General features: G+C 40.0%; 1 protein-coding gene across 1 annotated transcript in view; it reads right to left on the bottom strand.

Annotated features, from left to right (window-relative positions):
* Positions 1 to 22,958, bottom strand: part of LOC127450313 (BAH and coiled-coil domain-containing protein 1-like) — a 141,690-nt gene that overhangs the window by 52,809 nt on the left and 65,923 nt on the right. The window contains exons 4-8 of the mRNA XM_051714303.1: positions 6,933 to 7,058; positions 3,981 to 6,134; positions 3,448 to 3,562; positions 3,153 to 3,358; positions 1,905 to 2,060 (exon numbers count right to left, since the gene is read on the bottom strand). Of these exons, the coding sequence (XP_051570263.1) occupies positions 1,905 to 2,060; positions 3,153 to 3,358; positions 3,448 to 3,562; positions 3,981 to 6,134; positions 6,933 to 7,058 (2,757 nt within the window). The remainder of the gene's footprint in view (positions 1 to 1,904; positions 2,061 to 3,152; positions 3,359 to 3,447; positions 3,563 to 3,980; positions 6,135 to 6,932; positions 7,059 to 22,958) is intronic.

The raw sequence follows: 22,958 nt of genomic DNA, 5'->3' as shown, positions 1-22,958 counted from the left end.
CTTGGTCCTGTACTGGGGTAGGTGCTCCACATGTGCTAGTTGCCCATATGTAACCCCTTCTGGGTAGGACCTACCACAGGGACTTCTCCACATGAGACACTGCCGACAAGACTCGGTAAAACCATGTGACGTATTTCCACACAATTTCCTCCCCCTCGGGTAGGGTGTGGTCTCTGCGGTGTCTTCCCCTTGGGAATGGACCCCCCCGATGCGGACATTTATGGCCCCCATTCGATAAACGATTTCCATTCTTTTTTGGGGAGAAAGAAAGAGGAGAAGAGGCCATGGATGGGCTAGCCTGTCCCCATTTTTTGACAGTCGACTTGTCCCCGAGGTGCAGGAGACCATACGACACTCATAGGGGCGTTGGGGGAGGTTACTTAACAGCCGGGTGCGCTTGCTAGAAGGCACGCAAGGGCTTGCCTGTCTCACACTGCCAGTCCACATAACACAGTTCAGTAGTTGTGGCGTTTCGTATAGGGACCCCTAGTGTCACTACATCGACAAAATGTCGAGTGAGTGACAGATAGGGAATGTCTTGGTTACTTTGTAGCCTCCGTTCCCTGATGGAGGGAATGAGATGTTGTGTCCCTCCTGCCACAACACTGAACTACCCGCTGAAATGGCCGGGACCTTCTCTCGGCTCCTCAGCACAAAACCTGAATGAGTGGTTGCAAGCCAGCTCCTTTTATACCCGTATGTCTGGGGGAGTGGCATGCAAATTCCACTCGCCAATTCCCATTGGCCTTTTCTCAAAGATCAGAGGTGTTTGGGGCTCCCAAGAGTGACCCCTAGTGTCACTACATCGACACAACATCTCGTTCCCTCCATCAGGGAATGGAGGTTATGAAAGTAACCAAGACATTTTCTCTGAATACCTCCTCCTCCCCAGCAGCTCATGTCTAGATCTGCTTCATGTGAATTGCATGTCTGATTGTTCAGCAGCAGCATGTTGAAATGCTTTAGACAGCATGTCTGCATGTTTAGCAGTATTAAGTTGCATTTTCTCTGCAGCAGTAGCAACGTAAGCAGATCTAGTCCACCATGACCAACTACTAACTTGTCATAGCAATTTTAATTCTTTAAAACTTATTTCTGAGCTGTCATGACTGAACTCATATTTTACTGGTAATCATTAGCATTATTTAAGTCATTTTTTAAACAAAAGCAAAATAATCCATTTTGTGGGTGACAGACTGACCTCAGTAGTCCACATTCAGTTGCAAGTGTGATCTAGACAAATTAATAAAACTTACATATGTAACGGGAGCCAGTTGGTATGTGATAGCTGTGCGGTATGTGTAAACCTCCCTCCCTTGGCCTTAAGAGGCACACAAGAGACTGACACTAGAGGCTGTAGCCTTAGTTTCTCGTTAGCATGCCCACCTCCCATGCAGGCTGACGCCGGTTCGAATCCCGCTCGGACCGGGTCAAACAAGATCGATTACACATTACTTTGTTCACATTACATTTTCTGTTAACATTGTTGCTAACATTTTTGCACTTTTTGTGTTTAAGAAAATAAATAATATAATTTGAGATTGGAATAATATGAGGGTGAATAAACGATGACTATCCTTTTAAGTACCCATGGTTGGGAATCACAGTGCTTTGCTTGCTTTGTGCTAGTTTTGTCAGTAGGCTCACTTTAGTGAACACAAAATGTTTTTTAGAAGAAAGTGAACTTATAACCTTGAAACCTGAGTGGAATCATTGTTAGCTGGCATAATTCCTCAGGCTTGGCAGCCTACACTAAATTATGAAGGAAAAACTCTGGAGAGCTGCTGTGTGCATCGCAAAATGAATGAATGCTAAATCTGACAAATGGGTCATGCACAGCAGGTCAAATAGATGGAGAATAAGGAAGGAAAGGAGGATACATGGCAGAGAGCAGCATGGCATACCAAGGTGGCTGGCTGGGTGTGTGGCAGGTTCGCTGGGCAGCACCACCAGTTGGGCAGAAGGGTCTTGGGGCAGGGGCAGGACCGACTGAAGGGGGGTAGGCATAGCTGCAGAGAACCCTGGGGGCAGATTCTGATGCAAAGCTGTGTGGCCAATGCCTAAAACATCAAGACAGACATTTTAGGATACAACAGAGTTCATCATTATTAAATTTAAGGCTGGACAGTATTACAGTATTTACTGTGTCAACCAGTAGAGATATTGCTATACTGTTTATATCATGGTACATACTTGCTCGGCTATTTGTAGGCATGACTGCTTTACATTATTTTGACATGAAAGCAAGAAACATTGAGCAATGTGAAGATACAGAGCAGGATGTGTCACAAACAAGTCAAGACAAGGAGGCACAAAAACAGTTTTGGTTGTTTAAGGTTTACAAGCAACTTTCCAACTTGGCACATTAATATAGAATTCAACTGACAAGCAACCACAGATTTGCATATCAGCTACTTGACAATGGCTTGGAATGTGGGTCACCCAGTCAGAATTTGTAATCTTGAACAATCCATTTTATGATATTTTATTGTTTTGAGTCATCTGTTTTTAATTAAAGTGTTACATAATGTGAAGCTGTTGAGTATTTTTATTTTTATATCATACATTTTTTATGAATAATCATATATATTGGTTTGCGCCCAAGTTCTAAATAAAAACAGAAATGTATCAATTGAGATATGGGCTATTTTACAGTGGCTTGGAATGTGGGTCACCCAATCAGAATTTGTAATCTTGAACAATCCATTTTATAATATTTTTTTGTTTTGAGTCATCTGTTTTTAATTAAAGTGTTACATAATGTGAAGCTGTTGAGTATTTGTATTTTTATATCATACATTTTTTATGAATAATCATATATATTGGTTTGTGCCCAAGTTCTAAATAAAAACAGAAAAGTATCAATTGAGATATGGTACCTCCAATTTAATTTACTGGATTTTTCAAAAATATGTATTACCACATGGTTATACAGTACATGTATGTAAAATAATTCTTTGAATTTCCAGCAAAAATAACTATATTGGGATACTAGTGTTACCACTCGTACCGTTATATCAACATGAGTCTTTCTGAAGCTTGTGTTTGGTTCTGATTCACTAATTACTTATTTTAACAGGAAGACATAAAAATTACTGGAGATTGAAATATGGATTTTCCCCATATCTAATTTTCTGCTCAATATTACTGACCGTAAGAGTGACCCGTCATCCAGAGGGAGGGACTTCCTGTGCGTGGCATCCAGTGGTGGTGAGCGGAATGCGTATGTACAGTCGGGTCTCCTAACTGGCTCGGCTGCATTGACGTGCCACCTGGCACCATGATATGAGAGGTGAGGTCACCATGGCAACTGTTAGATGGATGGATGTGTGTAAATCCCACTCTTTTATTGTTATCCCTGCAAAACCATATGGGAGGAGGGAGAAAGGTCAGGGGTTGAGAACGTATGACAAAACAAAAAGTATGTGGGGGGGATGGGTCACTCACCTGATATAAGTGTCTCGTTCTCTGTCGAGGCACAGATGGCCCATTTGCTCTTCACTCATCCTTTTCCTCTCCTCCTCACCAGGTGAGTCTGAGGGGTACATGGAGCTTGGGGTACCTACAATATGGTAAACAACATTACATCTACTACTTTCTCTTATCTGCAAGTTATTCAAGTAAAGCCAAGTGTGCTACTTTCAAAACCTCAAAACCTTCACAACCTTAAATTTAAGTGTGAACTTCTTGAAGAATAATAATTTTTGCATGAAAACATGTGTACACACATGGTCTCTGGTACAGTGCATCTAAACAACAGCAGAACAGCGTTTCTCTTTCTATACAATGGCATATGTGCTCAATCTTTTCCTGTACCAGCATCTTTGGGAGTGAAAAGCTGTTTCCACTTTGGGCCTCGGCATATTCTGCTATTTATTTTTCACCAGTGAAGTCTTCCAGATGTCATATAAACAAACTGCTTTGTTTCCCCACCTGATGTTTGTTTAAGAAGGCCCTAACAGATCAAAGGTCAAGCTTACCTTTCATGGTAGACTGCACCCGCCCCTGACGGCTGCCGGGATGGTTGCCTGATATTTGGCATGCTGGGTCTCTCTGTCGTGCCACAGCAACTGCAATCCCCACTGGAGGCTGCCGCACCTCCCCTTCTACATGTGGGGCCTCTCCTATCTCTCTGCCCTGTCCCCCACAATCAGCTCGCTCGTTTTCATGGCTTTGGCCTTTTCTGGAGGGTAGGGTTTGCTTGCCCCCCTGAAGAGAGCAGCTGGTGCCATTTGGCCCTGTTTTGAGGCTCCCCAGCCCTCCAAATGGGCTCTTCTGGGACAGAAGGAGAGGCTGCTGATTACTGTACTTCAGAAGGTTCTTCATGGCACTGTTCTCTCCCTGTGAGCCTGTGACCTCCTGCTGGTTTTGAGGAGGGGCTGGATGAAGCAGAGGAGGAGGGGGACCCATTCCTGATGCCTGGTGCTGTTGTTGCTGTGTAGGCTGTATGTTGTTGGCAGCTCCACTGTTCGATTCTATGTAAGATTTGTGCTGGTCCTCTTCAGAGTGCATGTGGTGAGGTTGCATGGCCCAAGATGGCACTGACGGCTGCTGATGTGGGTGATGCTGCATGTTGCTGTTGTTATTATAGCCGTAAGGAGACATATTCCTCTTCATCTCCTGGTTCCCATTAGCCTGGTTTAGGTCAGCACCAGTTGTATCTGGGCCAGCCCTACCATGCTGTTGGTGGCGAATTCGGGCAACCTTTTGTCCATCTCTTGGCATAGAGCAGCTTCCGTGTCCTCCTGAACCCGTGTGCTGGGCTATGGTCTTCCCAGAAAGAGGTGAAGGATTGGTTGGAGGCCCAGAGTGGGAGCAGTCTCTGTAGGCTTGGGGGTTGGCGTTGGGTTGGTTGGGTAAGGGATGAACAGCTTTTGGCTCATGGGCCAGAGTAGGTCTATAGATGTCTGTTTCCATACTGTTGATGCAATCCGCACTTCTGGAACGCACAGTCTGGTGTTGCTGTGAATGGTTCTGCTGCTGCTGCTGTTGTGGCTGCTGCAGATGATGCTGGTGGTTGTGCATCCAATCTGGGGCTTTTTCAGCTTTTCTGTAGGGATGTTGCTGCTGGGTTGGAGTTTGCTGCTGTTTCCTGGGCCAGTTCCCATGATGTCCCCCATTGGAAGCCTTTTCCAAGGCCTTCTCCTTGATACTATTCCCTCCACCCCCAACCCCCTGGCACTCAGAGCTGCCCATCTGGAAGGGGCCTCCAATTTTTTCCCCAAGTTGGCTAACAAATGGTACAAATGTGGCTCCAGTCACTTTGGGGTCTCTACAGCCACCACTATTGATCCCTTTATCATGCAAGGAAGGGTTTCCAACGGGGGCTGGCGGAGGAGAGCAGAAGAAGTCTGGGTGATGGTGTGAGTGCCGGTTGTGGTGTGGGTGATGAGGGTGGCTGGGATGAAGCTGCCAACAGTGGAAGCCACCTGGATGCCCACCTCCATTAGCAGAGCCCATGGGCATTGGAGGAGGAACTGAGTAGGGCAGGGAATGCTGCATTGCCTGACTCCGCTCCAGACAGTCCATAGGGGGCTGCTCACTGATCCGCATCTCCCCGCTTACCGCCTCTTTGGTGCAGCGCCCGTTACTGCTGCCCCCTACATGCCTGCTTTGGATACTATTGGAGCCTACATTACCTCTACCCACCCCATCCCCACCACAAGCAGTCATAGAGACCTTTGCTCCAGTACCCTGGACACCGTTCTGCATCTTTCCGTTAAGTAAACAGGCACTAAGAGGCTTTCCCATGCTCTGTAGATGATTCTTGTACTCCATAGACAGGTTAGCTTTGTGTCCCCGGCTGTTCATCTCTTCCATAGTGACTGAGTGTTGTGGGTGGAGCTGGGGTTGATTCGGATGATGATGGGGTAGTTGATGGTGACTGTGGTGATGGCGGTCTTTAGAGTCCTGTTTACTACTAGGCCTGTCTTTTTCCTTGGAGCCTGATACCACACCTCTGTCTATGCTAGTCTCTTTAAGGCCTTTGTGTAGGTTCACCCCACTTCCTGCATCTCTGTCCCTGCTACATGAGCCCTGGGATTGTCCTGGCCCCACCCTCGACATAGGCTGGATGCTGTGATTAGTTGAGATGAGTGGGGGCTGGGATGGAAGGCTTCTTAAATAGAAGTTCTCTGTGAAACACAACAAATGGATATATGAATAATTTGGAATTAGCACTAGCAGAGGCGCTTCCACTGTAGAAATGAATGCTCCAGCTTATCAGTAAATATTAAATATGATTGTTTGTTATTTTTACATATGCGTCTTCAAGTATCAATCCTAAAGTAAAAAAAAAAAAAAAAAAAGTGTAATATTTATTCCCTAATTTGAGTACATTTCATTGGTAAATAAAATAAGTAAATTTTACTATGTTTTAAAAGCTTGTGTTCCCAGCATGCAACAGGCTTGAATAATTAATTAGCTTGCATGATTTCACTGTTTGCCAGATAAATTTACACTGTTATTATTGTTGATTTTGCGGTCAAATTTGGAAACTTGTTTTGTGAAGTCATTTTTTACTAAAAATTATCCATTTATACTCAATTTTATCCATTGATTGTTATTGTGTTTTTTGCACAAGTGTTGAGTTCTGTGAGTGGCACCATCTTGTTTCTTTCACTCTAATGCAAAGTGATATTGTCTCAGGCAACACTGCATGCATTACGCCTTCCACATGACAAACCATGTGTTTTAAAAGAAAGTTATTTTAAGTTAATTTAAGCACCATCTCTGTATGAACTGTACTTTTTTATGTTAGATTTACTCACTCGTTTTATTCAATATTATGTCATGAGGTTAAGTAGATTTTACTTAATTTTATACCATTAAAATTTACTGAGTGCAAAAACTTATAAAAGAAATTCTAATAAAATGTCCAAGTCATTTTTTTCCAGTGTATGCAACTTGGCAATCAGTTTTATTTTACCCACCTTTTTGTGTGTCATAGAAACGGTGCTGCCCATAGAGCACCCCGCTGTTGGCATGGTGTTCCAAATGGCTTATGGGAAGAAAGGTGTGGGCTAGACTCCCTGAGAAGCGAGGATACCCTGGGACTGCTGAGAGAAAAGAGGAGGAAGAGCACATCAGTGGAGAGAGAGATTAATTCAGAAATGGATTTTGATGGAACTGTAGGAAACAGAAACAATGTGGAAGAGTATGAGAATGAGAGTGAGAGAAAAGAGTAAAGCCTGTTTATTTTCAAGTGTCTTTCAAGTGGTGTGCATGCAAAAGGTGACATTACAGCGGCACTTGCGGCAGTGCAGAGTGTCTCCGCAAGGGTCTGTAATGTGCAGCCGTGCACCTCTGAATTTTTATAACCTTGTGTTGCATTGAATGAGCAGATGCGCCTTTTTGAAGCAGAGAATAACTACTGCGAAAAATATTAAAAACACTGAATGTTCACACGACAATGCAATGCTAAAGTATAAACAAGTTTAAAAGAGGAGAAAGTTCTGGAAACAAGAAAAGCTCTGATAACAAGATGACAATCACTGAGCCACATTTCCTCTGGCATAAGCTTTTTGGTCCAGATCTAATCCCCCTGTTCCAATGCAGCTGGTGCTCCATATTCACCAATAACCACAGGCTTTGGATGTCATATTTGCCATCGAATTTGGGTTTGCAATGCAAACAAGACAAGTTCAGTCTTGGGGATTTGGGGTAATGGATGAATGCTGTCTCCCAAACATATGGTTCTTGCTGTACTAATCTCACCATGTTCTCAGTGCTGAGGTAAGAGGTAACACAGAAAAACAGTAAACATGGAGTCTTCAGTGGAGTACATGCAGGGATTTCAGACAGGGGCCAAAGATCAACTTTATTTCAGCTGTCTGGACCCTCCAACATCTGCCACTAGCACAATAAAACCATGTGGACAGAATTGAACACCTTTAAACACAAGTCTTTGAAGCTTACCCACATGTAAATGAAAAGTCTTTAACCTTAAAATATGTGACAAATTTTAGTGTGATATATCTCATCCAGAAGTGTTATGCTGATTCGAGATTTTTAAAGCCAGAGGAGTTTGATTGCAACTTCCAAAAACATTTATATGTAGCTTTGATTACTGAGCGTGATTACTGAACGTAAACAAAATTTGGTCTAAATTTGGTAAGTCCAATTACACCTTCAGTCACACCTTCCATAGATAATTTGCTTTAAACTGTGTTTAAACTTTGTCACTCGAAAATCACTTTTATTTTCCTCTGGAAATGTTATTAAATCTTCGCTTTTCTATTTAACAAAAAAAAAAATCCATCCAATCAGTTGCAATTTTTCATTGTATATATATATATATATATATATATATATATATATATATATATATTTTATTATTATTATTTTAAAGATTGTAAATATATGGCTATGTATGTCAATGTTTGTGTGTGTGTGTAACCAGGTCCCTAAACAGAAACTGTACCATACCCTGTATTTACACTACATAGAACTTACTAAGTTGTTAAAATGTTTTTTTGTTTTGTTTTTTTCTCACTGAAGGCACCATATGAGTCAGGACTGCCCTTCAAAAAAAAAAAAAAGGTGCATGATCTCATTTGTCAAACCGCAGTATGTGACATTATTGAAAAACAGATACGTTTTTTCCTGATCAACCAAAAACAGTCAGTTAACCTGCTACAACCTCTTCCTTCACAAATCTCCCTGACACACACTTGCTCCAGAAATAGCTACAGTAACAATACTATATATTCATCATTAATGTGAGTGAAGTGAGGCCACAGAGAATAAAAGATGGATATGAGGGAACTCGAGGGTTTGGAGAGAGAGAGCTGCTCTCTCCTCACTGTACTCGCTGCACCTGTCTCAAACACACTCGTGTTTCACTTCTGAGCCATGGCCAAATTTCGGGATTATAAATGAAAAAAGAAAAGATGAGTCAGAAACATAAAGGCAGAAGTATTTATGTTGGCGTGTGTGTGACCTCAGAAATGTACATTTACTTGGACTGGTTGTGCTTTAAAGACGTGTGGTGGCAGTATGTTGAAAGCAGGTTATAATCGTTAACAAAAACTATTCTGAAGATGTAAAAAAATGCAGTAAAGTGTAAACTAAAATAGTAAAAAAAAAAAAAAAAAAAAGAAAAGTTTTGGGCCATCTGACTCAAGATCTGAGTGGATCCTGTCTATGCTGCTGGATCCTGGAAATGCCCTGGAGATGCCAGACTGATGGTAGTTACAATTTACAGCTAAATGTAGCAATGATGGCACATTTATTGCACATTTCCTTGTCTGTAAATACTGCAGTTGTGCTGTTGTGAGTTTGGCAAAAACAATTTGGGATTATTCTGAGTTTGTTGCAGTTTTAGATTTTCAAAATTACCTTTCAACTGCATCTGACAAGCGACAGACGGAGGACAAAAGTCAGTAATTTCCAATGGAGAGACACACGAGGACTGCAAGGAGTTCCGATCATCTGCGGATGTGGATTTTTCAGATCCAGTTTGAGCTTCAGATGTGTTGAAATTGTTTAACTTCTGCGACTAGACCATATGTGACTGCCCGACTGGATATGATGTTTTCTATTAAAAACTAAGTGAGAATCGTTTTTGTCTTAAACTTTATTCTAAACGCCTGCTACTTTGGCTGATTAGACCTTTATGTATGTAGAAGTCAGAAATGATCACTTCTGTTGCAAATATATCACACAAATTTGTAAATAAATGTGTGATAAAATGTGTACGTGTCATTTCTTTCTGCACATACAAAACCTTTTTAAATTTTACATCTGTGAATTTGTACTCCCTATTTGTTGAATTATTATTATCATCATTTTTGTTGTTATTGTTAATTATCATGATAATAACTACAGTAAAAAAAAATATTATTAGTAGTAGTAGTAGTAGTAGTAGTAAAAATAACAATAATAAAAATACTGAGTGGATATTAATCACTACTTTAACTGAATTCATCCATCTGCTCAACAAAATCACACACCGTAATGTATTTCTGAGATTTGTTAGCAAACCTGAAAAACCAACAATCTTACTAACTTTCTTCAAAGCTTCATTTTAATTTTTTTATTTTTCTACACGTCTCAAGGGATGGGGTGTTCTGATATCGTGATTCGTGAGTGCATTCTCCCTTGTAACAAATACAATCCATTAAGAAGCAAATTGAAAATTAGTCACAATTACCACAAGGGGGCAAAATGCAAATTTATGCACATTTTGGCCACATGATCACATGGGTTCAGCATGTTGTTTCTGTGAGTTCCAGTACTCTAGGATCGGCCACATTATGCCGACTTACTATCAAGCAGCAACTCCTGTCAGACATTTTTGCATCTGCTTCAGTGTGTTTACCTTCCCCTGTGTTGCGCAATCCCAAGAGCGTTGCGTCAGCAGCGAGGGAGACCCGGGTTCTAAAGAAAAGTCAACCTACTGTTTCCGATTTCACTTTCAGATCAGACTGATTTCAGAATGTTGTATGGTATATGCCATTATATGCAGATGTAAAATTTTTGTTTTTATGTTTTAAGGGATAAAAACAAAAACTACTGAAATGAAATTAAACTACAAAACTAAACTCACAAACAAATTAAAAATTATTACATTATTACATTTAACATTTTTAAAATGAACTAAAGCTCAATGAAAACCAAAATACAAAATAAAAACTAATGTTCAAAACTAGTAACCCTAGCTGAAAGAGAGAACGAAACTGATAGCAGTTCTTATGTATTGAAGAAACAATTTACAGACCTTAATTAATACAGTTCAGTCTGAAGAATATAAACATCCCTCCAATCATTTGGAGGCTCGGTTTTCTTTAGATGCACAGAGGAAAGTGATAATTGCATCAACTCCTTTTCTACTCTCACTGCCTGTCAGCATTAATAAGTGCATTCTTTTTTGCCAGTTCATATAAGAATAGAAAAACTAAGGCTCCTTTTAAACAACACATTACTGGTCTGGGTTTTAAAAAAGGGAGTGATACAAGCTTGAGTTATGCAAATCAGGCTTCGGCTAGCTTTTGGGTTGTGTTTGTATGCGTGACACTTGGCAGCATAATCCCATTTCACAGCGCCGTCTGCCTGTGCCAGATAGTGCCGGGCTCTCGGGGCAGGTGAGTGGGCACCGCCGGGCATCACGCTGCACATTCAGCTGTTAATCTGGCCAGGACAAGGGAAGGTGCTGTGCCAGCAGCCTAGATGAATCAGGTTTAACTGTGCATTGCTGACGTGAACGCTGCTAACACCGTTGCGCTCTCAGCAATGGCAGCTCTCTGTGAGTGATTGGCAGCAGCCCACTCAGCACATACACAACCGTTATTATCTGTGCAGGACGATAATGCAGCTCATCGCAGGATATTCACAGGCAAAAGAACCTCAGGCTTTTTTACCCAATCATCAAAAAAGATGCTTAAAGGCTCAGAGCTTTGCATCCATAACTTTCATGCAATGTTGCCCATGAACGTCTTTGAGGAACAATCTCCCTGGAGCAACATGGGATTAAATTCCTTGCTCAAGGGTACAATGATGATACCTCATGGCTGGGATAGAACCAGCAAGCATCTAGTTACCACCAATACACCACACCAACTCTGAGATGATCTAAAGTCTGACGTGCTGCCATTGCAGCTCTGCATGCGGGCGTAAATAGAAGGGTCTCCAGCTCGGGTTCTTCAATGGCTGATGCCGATATTCCAATATAGAGAGCTGAGAGGCCGATGGCTGAAATAATACTGATATGTACATAATACAATTTAATAGGAATGGGTTATTATATACAATATATACTGGTTAAATCGATATACTGGTAAAAATTTGTCAACCGGTAGTAATTAAGTTATACAAATAGTTTTAGAAAAAGCCGCCCATGGTACAGAATGAGCATTTCATTCTGAGACTGCACTACAAAATAAAAACTTGAGTTGTAAAATTGCTGTCATGGTATAGTTTTATCTGTCATAAGTTACCTTCTGTGTGTTTTTATTGTATATAAATATATTACATATTTTTGAATGTAAAAATGCCTTTTCCTCTGCAACTTTTTGTCAGAGGTCGCTCTAAAGTTAGCGTAGTAAATTACCTTAAATAACACCTTTGTTAACGGTGCAATTACTTCTAGTATATAGTCACCAAAAAGGTTTCCAGTGTTATATGGATATATTTTCAAAACAAATGCGTGATTGAAGTGTTTACTTTAAAAGCAAAGCAAATGCTTATAATGTTCAACCAGTCAGCTTAGGTTTTTTTTTTTTTTTACAATGAAAAAATTATGCTGAGGCAAAACAGATAACACAGTATTTTTAAAAATAATTCTTTACTGCTAAAGTTTGTTTTATTGCAATGTATGTGACTGTTCAAAATGTGTGAAACGTTTGGATGCGTTAAAGGTTAACTTTGGGTGTTGTTTTATATACATAAAAGGATCATTAATTATCTTTTCAGAAAAATGTGTATATATCATGTTATATATATAGTTATCTTTTTCAAAATATTTACTGTGACTAACACAATTCACTACATTTTTTTCTTTCTTTTTTTAAACAGATAATGAAACATTTTCTATATATTGGTAGATTTGGTACTGACATAAAGGGAACTAGAAATACTGTTAGTTGGCCAAAAGGACAGTTCCAATTAATTGGAAGATTAAGTATAAACACAAATATGATTAAACTTAAACTTCAATTTGTGTGACTTTCCAATAACATACATATAAGCTCCAAATATATATACATAAAAAAACTGTTTAATTTAAATAACAACTGAATACACCGTTAAGAGAACAGAACAAAGAGGACTTTTGGAGAATGTCTTCACCCAACAATGTATTACATGCAATGTTGCATTAGTCTCTCACTGTCTGTTTTAATGCATGGTGGTCTTCTGTTAGAGAATACGCTCTTCATTAAATAGGCAATATCCATATGCTATTGCTATGTATAAGGGAAGATGGTGGCGACAATTTTGTAAAATGATCTTCAGTGGTTCATTACACCTATTGCAGCAGTTTTGAGGTCAAATTTTACAAAGCACTTAAAGCGAGTTAAATAATCTCCCAAACAGATGAGGTTTTTAAGGTTAATGCTGTATTGAGTTTCAAATCAACAAAACTGACCTCCCTAATCTTAACATTAAACTTAAACCAAACTGATAGTGTCAGAAAAAGCAAAAGCAAGATGAAAAACACAATTTCTAAAGCAACCACGCTGATCGTGCTCAAATAAGATTGTAAATGTATTTAGTTATGTAATGCAAACATTAAAATGTAGCACTTTAAAGTTCTGCACTAAAATAAAAGTGTTTAGATGTCATTACATATCATTGTGTGAGGAACAGGGAAAAAAAGTAAGTGTTTATGAACTGATACTCTGCTCTTTTTTTTTTTATTATTGTAATTTGTCTGAAAGTGAATAAAACTCCTTGGTGTCGTGCCACTTTTGTACATTTCACTAGGACACTGCAGCAATATGAACAATGAGCCATGTAAAATCATTTCACAAAAATTTATGTATATTAACATGAGACCAGGTTGAAACATAAGATGCATCCCAAACTGGTTTGTAGCTACTTCCATGTAGCTATTAATTATAGCTACTTCCCACATGCTAGGTGAGCAGTGAACCATTTGAGTTAATTCCATACAATCCAGCTTCTGTTACCAGGGGTGGTGTTTATGAAGAAAGTGGGGTAATGCTACACAATTCGTCCATTCCCACTAATCCTATCTCTCAATCTTCCTCTTCACACAGACAGCCTATCGTTCTCCCAGTGTCTGCTCATGACAGCTCATACAAGCATGCATTTGTAAACAGCCCAGAGAGACAGAGAGAGCCAGATAAAGCTTCCTGTCGAGACTGCTAATTGAGAAGAAGTGACAGAGCAATGTTAAAATGGCAGAGGAAGGAGAGGAGGATAGGAGGAGGTGAACAGTACTCGTCAGGACTGCTAATTGAAAGGAAGTGATGGAGCCAGGACGAGGAGGAGGGGACAACCTGCATACCTCAGCGAGAGTAAAGACATGCTTGGATGGAGAGAAATGACAGAATGTGTGAGGACTATAAAGAGACAGAAATAGGGGGAATGAGAGAAAGCAGGAGAGGAGAGGATGGCAGCCTCTGTGTTTGGCAGTGAAATCTGTAATCTGGACCCAGACCAGCTGGCAGTGGGCCTGGTGGGCTTTCTGTATTTTCCTGTATTTCAATTTCCCCCTTTTAAAAAAGAAATGGAATATAGCTGGTGTTTATGGGCTGAATTGATCAGAATGGTGATTTCATAAACCCTATATCTGAGTTATATGGTCATGCATCCAGAGACTAATACAGTTGCAGTCAACTCCATTCAGAGTCCAAACAGATACCCTGAGCAAAGACACAATTTCAGACAGGAGTTTACTGAGGCATAAAAGAAAGGTTTTATGTTATGGATCTGCTTGTATTAAAGAGGTGTAGCAAAGTTTTCATTTCAATCAGTGCTACAGGTTGTAAAGTCCTGGTGTAATTACAAGTACAGATAAATGCAAGGTCAGGACTCCTCGTGTACAGGTTAATATGGAACATATACTATACTAGGGGTTGGGGAAAAATCTATATTTTTGGGAAAAAGAGATTGTACTGTACATACTGTAGTGTTAGACCAACAAATACTCAATTATTTCTATTCAACCAAAATTCAAACTCAGAATGAGCTAAGAATGTCATTGTGCAAAGCACTCAAGTCTAGTGCAGAAAGAAACAAGTGAGGAAAAGTTCAGAATATTTTCTCAGTTTTTAATAACTATACACAAATAATAAATCATTTTAACATTATTGTATCATGACCCAGATACTGTATTGTGACGAGTAGGAGGGCACGGCCGGGCTGTGACTATGCACGCCCAGCCCCCAGTCAGGCTAATCAGCTGAGGAGAGGGATAAATGCAGCCGGATGCGGCAGTTCGGGAGAGAGAGAGCCACACGCAGCTGCCATGTGTGTTTATGTTTGTCTTTTTAAGTTTTAATTAAACATTATTTTGATGGTTTGTCAGGTTCATGCCTCCTCCTTGCCCATTTTTACCCATTACATTGGTGCCGAAACCCAGGAAGGAGGAGGAATGCACTGTCGTGGAGTCCTCGCCACTGCCGTCTGTCCAAAGGAGCAGCCGCGGCCATCCGCCGGGGGGCGGAGGAGTCGCTGCTGGCCGCCTGGACACGGAGGAACGGCCGCCATCCACGAGGGGAGGAGGGGCTCGCTACTGGCTGCCTGGAGAGGTGGAGCCAGAACACGGAGGGGCGATTGGGTGAGTAATTAAATAATATATGATAAATAACAAATAGTATTATATTTAAAATAGGGCTGTCAATTGATTAAACGTTTTTTATTGAATTAATCGCAAACATCATTATTTGCTGAGAAAGGCCCACAAATAAAGATAATTCATATAAAAATGCATATGCTAAATATAATATGTAGGGCCTACAATAAATATATATCATACGGATTGAAATTCAATTTGAAATAAATTGCATTATAGTGCAGAATAAAGCATTGATTAGACAATACAAAAAGTGGCTTAAGAACTCAATAAATTGTTTGTTTTATTCTCATATCATTGAAGAAGCCTACAGTTGACAGCAATCTGTTTTGCATTAAGTTCGTCAATGTGTCCAGTTCTCGCAGTATGCGTTTTTGCTCAAGCTGATGCCCCCAAGCAGGCCGCAAGCCCGGGAGCCGATTTGGTCGGTGAAGTGAGGGAAATTCGCAGAGAATTGATGAACATGTCGGCAATGCTGTCAAAGCTTGTTGCTGACTTGGAGGATCTTGCTGTAATATGTCGATCGATCACTGCCATGGAGACGAAATTCACTGAGGTGGTTACAAGAGTGGGGGATGTCAAGAAACAGATCAATTATCTGGAGTCACCGGAGAGAGAATTATCTGCTAATCCGCTAGAAACCAAGGTGGATTTGGAGCGCGTCTGGGAAAAGTTGGAGGATATGGAAAACCGTAGTTGGCAAAATAACGTCCGTATTGTTGGAATTCCTGAAGCCGAAGAAGGTCAGGATACGGTGAAATTCCTGGACGGGCTCTTACCGAGTCTGCTCGACATAACAGGCCATAAGCTGGAAATTGAGCGAGCTCACAGTGTTCCGGCTCGGCAATCCGCTGAGGGAGACTGCCAATTCTGGGCAAATTTCTGAGATCATCTGATAAAGATCTCGTGTTATGCGAGGCAAGAAGTAAAGGAAGGCTTTCTTGGAAGAACCACAGCATTTTCTTGTTCCCAGACTTTGTGAATTCGATGACAGAGACATGATCGATTCAAGGAATGCAAGAAACTCTTACATCAACGGAAGGTCGCTTTTGCACTGATGTTCCCAGCCAAATTGAGAATAGATGCTAAGGATGGCCGTAAAATATTTACATGTCCCCAGCAAGCGATGTCCTTCATAAAGTCAATGGACTGAGTAAGTTATTTTTGCAGCCAAGTGGACCGACTCACTGAACCCTGAACCTCGGTCATTTACCTTTTTGGTTTCTTTTTATGCTGGTTCTGCCTAGCGGCTGGAGTTTGTTTTGTGTAGTAACACTCCTTCGGGACAGTGTTGCGGATGAATCTGCACATTCTTTGTGCTTATGCCTCCTGTTGGTTTGTTTTGTGGAGTATTTCTTGCAAGACATTGGAGTGATTAGGTCATTTGTTGCATTCATGTAGCAGTCGAATGGGCCGGCTCACTGAACATTCGTTCGCGTGTTTAATGCGCACGTTTTTCTTTTCTCTGTTTGTCTGGTTCGGGGGAAAGTATGGGGTTTGATTGTTGCACTAATGTTGGAATGTGGTCTTTATAATTTTGTTTTTCTAATATGTCAAAATGTCAAATGTTAATATGAGTGGATTGTCTCTCTCCACGTGGAATGTGAATGGGTTGGGGCACCCCATAAAAAGAAGGAAGGTTATTTCTCTTCTTACATATAAGAAATATGATATAGTGTTTCTTCAAGAAACACATCTTTCCCTGCAGGAAGCTGAAAAATTTGGGAAGATATGGGGTGGACATGTTTTCTTTAGTGCTGGCTCAAGTAAGAGCAGGAGAGTCATTACACTGATAAGTAAGCATCTACAATTCAAACAGATTAAAGTAAATTAGGAAGAGTCATTATTGTTTTAGCAGAAATTCAGGGGCAAAGTTTTATTTCAGGGCTTTTTTATAGATCCTGAAGGGATGTTGCAAGCCGCTGGCACCCCTCATGATATAATATTGGAAGGAGACTTTAATCTGTTGATGGACTCAGTCTTTGATCATAGTGAAGCAAAAGTGTGTAAGCCCCCTAGAGCAACACTGACGCTTCACAGGATGTGTAAAAATCTTGGTCTTACAGATATTTGAAGACTTTTGAACCCATCTGGTAGTGACTATCTCTTTTTTTTAGCAGTCTATAAGATTTATTCAAGAATAGATTTTTTATATATATAAGTCCCTCATTTCATCTGTTGTTGATTTCTCAATTGGAAACATCTTAGTCTCAGATAAAACCCTGGTGAGTTTAGAGGTGTTACCACATATGGAGAAAAAGAAATCATATAGTTGGCGCTTTAATGTATCCCTTTTGCAAAATCCTGAATTCCAACAAATGTTAAAAGCTGAAATCAATGTTTATATGGAGACCAACTGGTCCTCAGTATCCTCTGTGGGCGTGGCTTGGGAGGCACTTAAAGCAGTTCTTAGGGGTCGGATCATAAAGTATGCCTCATTCACCAAAAAATCCAAAGCACGAAAACTCGTGGAGTTGGAAGGGAATATTAAAAGTACAGAGGCAGAGCTGAAGTGCCGAATGTCATCTGATGGCTTCAGAGAACTGACCCAATTGAAATACATATATAATACTATTTTGTCGCAGAAGGTTGAGTTTTGGCTATTCAGGGCAAGACAGTCATACTTTGAATCGGGGTACAAAGCAGAGAAGCTTTTGGATAGATATATAAAGCAGAGAGAGTCTTTTTCTACCATTCCCTCAGTCAAATTTGCTGGTGGCAAAATATTTACCTTGGCCATTGATATTAATAATGCTTTTAAAGAATTCTATCTTGATCTCTATAGTTCCATGTCTTCATTTACTAATGAAGATATTAGAAACTTTGTGGAACCATTAGAACTCCCTAAACTGACAACTGAGGAAAAAAATGATCTTGATTCTGAGATAACCTTGGAGGAGCTTGGTGAGGTAATTAAGGCCTTGCCTACAGGCAGTTTGATATGGTAGAATGGGATAATCTTTTTAAGATTTTGGAAATATACAGGTTCGGGAACACTTTTATTGGATGGATTAAGTTACTTTATAGACACCCGGTAGTGGTGGTACAAACAAATTGATTAATTTCAGATTATTTTACTCTGGATAGGGGCATCCGGCAGTGTTGCCCTCTTTCCCCATTATTGTTCTGTCTTACCCTGGAACCATTAGCAGCCACGATAAGAAAAGAAGATGATTTCCCAGGGGTGGTGGCGGGAGGTATGGCGCATAAGCTTTTGCTTTACGCAGATGATATTTTATTATTCGTCTCCGACCCCACTAGATCTATGCCTTGCCTCCACAGAATTATTAATTCCTTCTCTAAGTTCTCAGGATACAGAGTCAATTGGTCTAAATCTGAAGCTTTGGCTCTGACAGCGTACTGTCCAGTAACGGCTTTCCAGCTGGGCGCCTTCCAGTGGCCCAAACAGGGCATTAAGTGTTTGGCCATTTTATTCCCAGCAAATTTGTGTGATTTAGTTAGAGTTAATTTTGACCCCTTAATAAAAAGTTTTTTGAGCGATGTGGGCAGGTGGGTTTCATTACATTTATGTAAGCATCTCAGATTACATTTCAATAAGTTACATAGGCCGATTGACAAAGGTGGGCTAGGCCTACCCAAGATTTTGTTTTATTATTATGCATTCGGTCTCAGACATTTGGTTCCACCTGAGAGAGCCCCTCCCTGGTTTTGTATTGAACAGGACGTTCTTGCTCCTATTTCGCCATTGCAAAGCCTTTCTATTAAACTAACAGGAGAAGTTAAGTTACACCTCGTTATCTCGCATTTGCACTCGGTATGGACAAAAGTGTCCAGAGTGTTTAAATCTGACATTTATTTAAATGTTGCCTCGAGCATATGGCTGAACCCAAAATTATGTATTAATAAGTCCCCTTTCTGCTGGTCAGAATGGATTGTGAGGGAGGTTAATACGCTCGGTGACCTATATGAGAGTGAAGTGTTGAGATCCTTTGAACATATGGTTCAACATTTTAGGATTCCCAGATCTCAGTTCTTTAGGTGTTTACAGCTACGCCACCTGTTCTGTACTATTTTTGGGAGTAGCATACACCCCCCCCTAAAGCGGCAGATACTCTGGGAGTGTTGATTACTGCTTTTGGAAAAGGTCATGAGGTATCAGTGTATTCCTCCCTGTTAATTCAGAGTCTGGGGGACAGAGCTTCAACTTCTCTCAGGATATTATGGGAGAAAGATTTAAACTTGGTATTGGAGGAGGGAGTGTGGGCTAGGATTCTAAAACACATCAAGTCTAAATCTAGAGATGCAAGAGGGCATCTGATGCAATTTAAGATTTTACATAGATTCTATTGGACCCCCTCTAGATTGTACAGGCTTGGTCTTATAGACACACCCATCTGATGGCGATGCCAGTCAGAAGACGGGGACACAACCCATGATTTTTGGTGGTGTGTTAAGATCCAAGAATTTTGGTTGAGGGTTCAGAGCTTAATGTATGACGTATTGGACACTCAATTTTCATTTTGCCCCAGACTCTGTATCTTTGGCGAGGGGGCGGTCATTAATATAGGGGATAGACATTTAAAAAGTTGGATTCTAGCTGGATTTATGATCGGCAGACGGATCATTCTCAGGGGATGGAAGTCGGCTGGAGCACCCTCATTTCAGGTGTGGTGCAAAGAGATGGGTGGGGTGGTGGCATTCGATGAGGTAATTTATAGAAGGCTGGGGAAATGGGATTTGTTTAACAGGAAGTGGGGTAGATATTTGGCTGTTTTGTAGGGTTCTCGGGAGGGGTAGTGGAGAGGAATTTGTAGTTTTTTGAAAGTATACTTTTTTATGTTTTTTTATTTTTTATTTTTATGTTCTAATTAATTTTGACCACTGTAGTGCATGTTTGTTTTGGGGGGAGGGGCTTAATGAATATTATTTGATTCCGTATTTTATGTTATGTTTATTTTATGAATGGAATCAATAAAAACTGTTAATAACAACATGTTATTTTTTATATACAGTACTGTGCAAAAGTTTTAGGCACTTAAGATGTTTCACACCAGACCTTTGTTAAGACCTTTGTCTTAAGACGGTTATTTATATTTTCAGCTTTAGTGTGTCAAAGGGAAAAATACATTTTAGACTCTCAAACATTACTTTTGCAAATAGAAAAGATTAGAATATAAGAACAGGGCGCTCTGCAACAGATGGCATTGCCCCCACAGAGCCCCCAACTGAACACCGAGTCAGTCTGGGATTACGTGAAGAGACAGAAGCAATTGAGACAGCCTAAATAGATAGAAGAACTGTGGTGAATTCTTCAAGAAGCTTGGTAAATCCTATCTGCCAACAACCAAGAAAAACTGTGTCCAGGTGTACCTAGGAGAATTGGAGCTGTTTTAAAGGCAAAGGTGGCCACACCAAATATTGATTTAGCTTTTTTATGTTTACTGGACTTTGTATGATGTTAATTGATAAATGAAAACTAATTATGGCATTATTTTTGAAGACATCCTCACTATGCAACATTTTTCACAAGTACCTAAAACTTTTGCACAGTACTGTAATTAATCGCGCTAAGTTAACAGATTAAATCGACAGCCCTAATTTAAAATGTTAAAATATATAGTTTACTCACTTTCCTGCTACAATAAAACATGCAGCTTTAAAATGAGTGTGCACTGTATTGAGCCTAGAGGTCAGCGTGCGATCTTCTATAGGTCACGCGTCCTCTCATGGTAAGAGTTCACCAAATTTAAAACTCTTGTATGCAGCATAGTATGAAATTTCTTCGCATGAGCTTGCGTTTATGGTTTCCTGTGTATGGACGCATTTGAATGGGAGTGAATGGAGCTGGAAGTGTAGTGTGGACACCCCATAAGGGAGATGGTTTTCTGCAAGGGAATAGAATCTAGCATCCATAATGATATAGGATGGAATATGAAATGGGAATTCTACGACATTGAGGCAAGAGGAATTTCATGAAATCTCAAAATGCACTTGCATATACGCTACCGGTCAAAAGTTTTGAAACACTCATTCTTTATTATAATTTTTTTTTTTTTTTTTTCACATTTTAGAATAATAGTGAAGTCATCAAAACTAAGGAATAACATAAATGGAATTTGGGAATTATGTTGTGACTAAACAAAATCCAAAATAAATCAAAACTGTGTTATATTTTAGCATCTTCAAAGTAGTCACCCTTTGCCTAGAATTTGCAGACATGTACTCTTGACATTTTCTCAACCAACTTCTTGAGGTATCACCCTGGGATGCTTTTTAAACAGTATTGAAGGAGTTCCCATCTATGTTGGGCACTTATTGGCTGCTTTTCTTTATTATTTGGTCCAAGTCATCAATTTCAAAAACTTTTTATTTAATTTTATTAAATCTTAGTTTTATAATGAAATAAATGTATATGTTGGCACAATTATATTTTTGTCTACAAAACTAATTTCAAACATTTAAGCATACACCTTCAGATCAAAAGATTTTTAAGATCATGAGAAACATTTCAGTCAAGTGTTTCAAAACTTTTGACCGGTAGTGTACACTTGTGCTGCTGTTGGCGGGAAACCCATCCTGCAGGCTGCAGGGGATGGGCTGGGTAATTGTGCTCTTCATTTTCATCACTTGCTTTTTTATGCAAACCAGAGAAAAGACAATTTGCAATTATCTTAAAGAGGAGAGAATAGAATGATGCTGATGGCAAGCCAGGATTCAATCATTTCCACTCAGCGTTCTAAACAATTAAACTGCAATAGAGATAATAGCCAGCTATAATAATCCCACTCATAATCAGCCTTATTACTTAGTAACATAATCATTGCCATCATTCTTTTTAACACTGTTCGGATTCTTTGGGAAAATTATTGATATGCCATGTCCATTCTCTGGCCATAGGAACAGACCACAAAAAACATCTCTTCCAAGTATGGTACATAGTGCACTTACTCCAACAAGTTGTGTGGAGGGGTTTTGTGGGTGAAATTTCTGGGTAGTTTATTTCTGGGTAGTCATCACTTGACTACCTGGTGAGCTAGTCCTCTCCTAGTCTCATCCTCAAAAGCACACCCATGGAGCATCTGATGCATATTGCACATAAGATTTGCAGGAGTTTTCTCCAAATCGCGATCTGACTGCCCAAATTGATGCAATTTCCAGGAGGTACATTGGTACAATCCTTGGAATTAATAGATGTAAATGAATACACTTAATGGGTTACAAATATCTCCAAAAAGAGATCCTGAAATTTGCACCCCCTTGAAGAAGATCACTTTGTGCATCATGAGTTAGCAAGTAACATTTGACACCCAATGCGTAACACAGGTACAGTGCATCCGGAAAGTATTCACAGCACTTCACTTTTTCCACATTTTGTTATGTTACTGCCTTATTCCAAAATGGATTAAATTCATTATTTTCCTCAAAATTCTACAAACAATACCCCATAATGACAACGTGAAAGAAGTTTGTTTGAAATCTTTGCAAATTTATTAAAAATAAAAAAACGAAAAAAATCACATGTACATAAGTATTCACAGCCTTTGCCATGACACTCAAAATTGAGCTCAGGTGCATCCTGTTTCCACTGATCATCCTTGAGATGTTTCTAAAACTTGATTGGAGTCCACCTGTGATAAATTCAGTTGATTGGACATGATTTGGAAAGGCACACACCTGTCTATATAAAGTCCCACAGTTAACAGTGCATGTCAGAGCACAAACCAAGCCATGAAGTCCA

This window comes from Myxocyprinus asiaticus, chromosome 13, assembly GCF_019703515.2.
Source record: "Myxocyprinus asiaticus isolate MX2 ecotype Aquarium Trade chromosome 13, UBuf_Myxa_2, whole genome shotgun sequence".
Taxonomy (NCBI): Eukaryota; Metazoa; Chordata; class Actinopteri; order Cypriniformes; family Catostomidae; genus Myxocyprinus; species Myxocyprinus asiaticus.
This window is presented reverse-complemented; position numbering and strand designations above follow the sequence as displayed.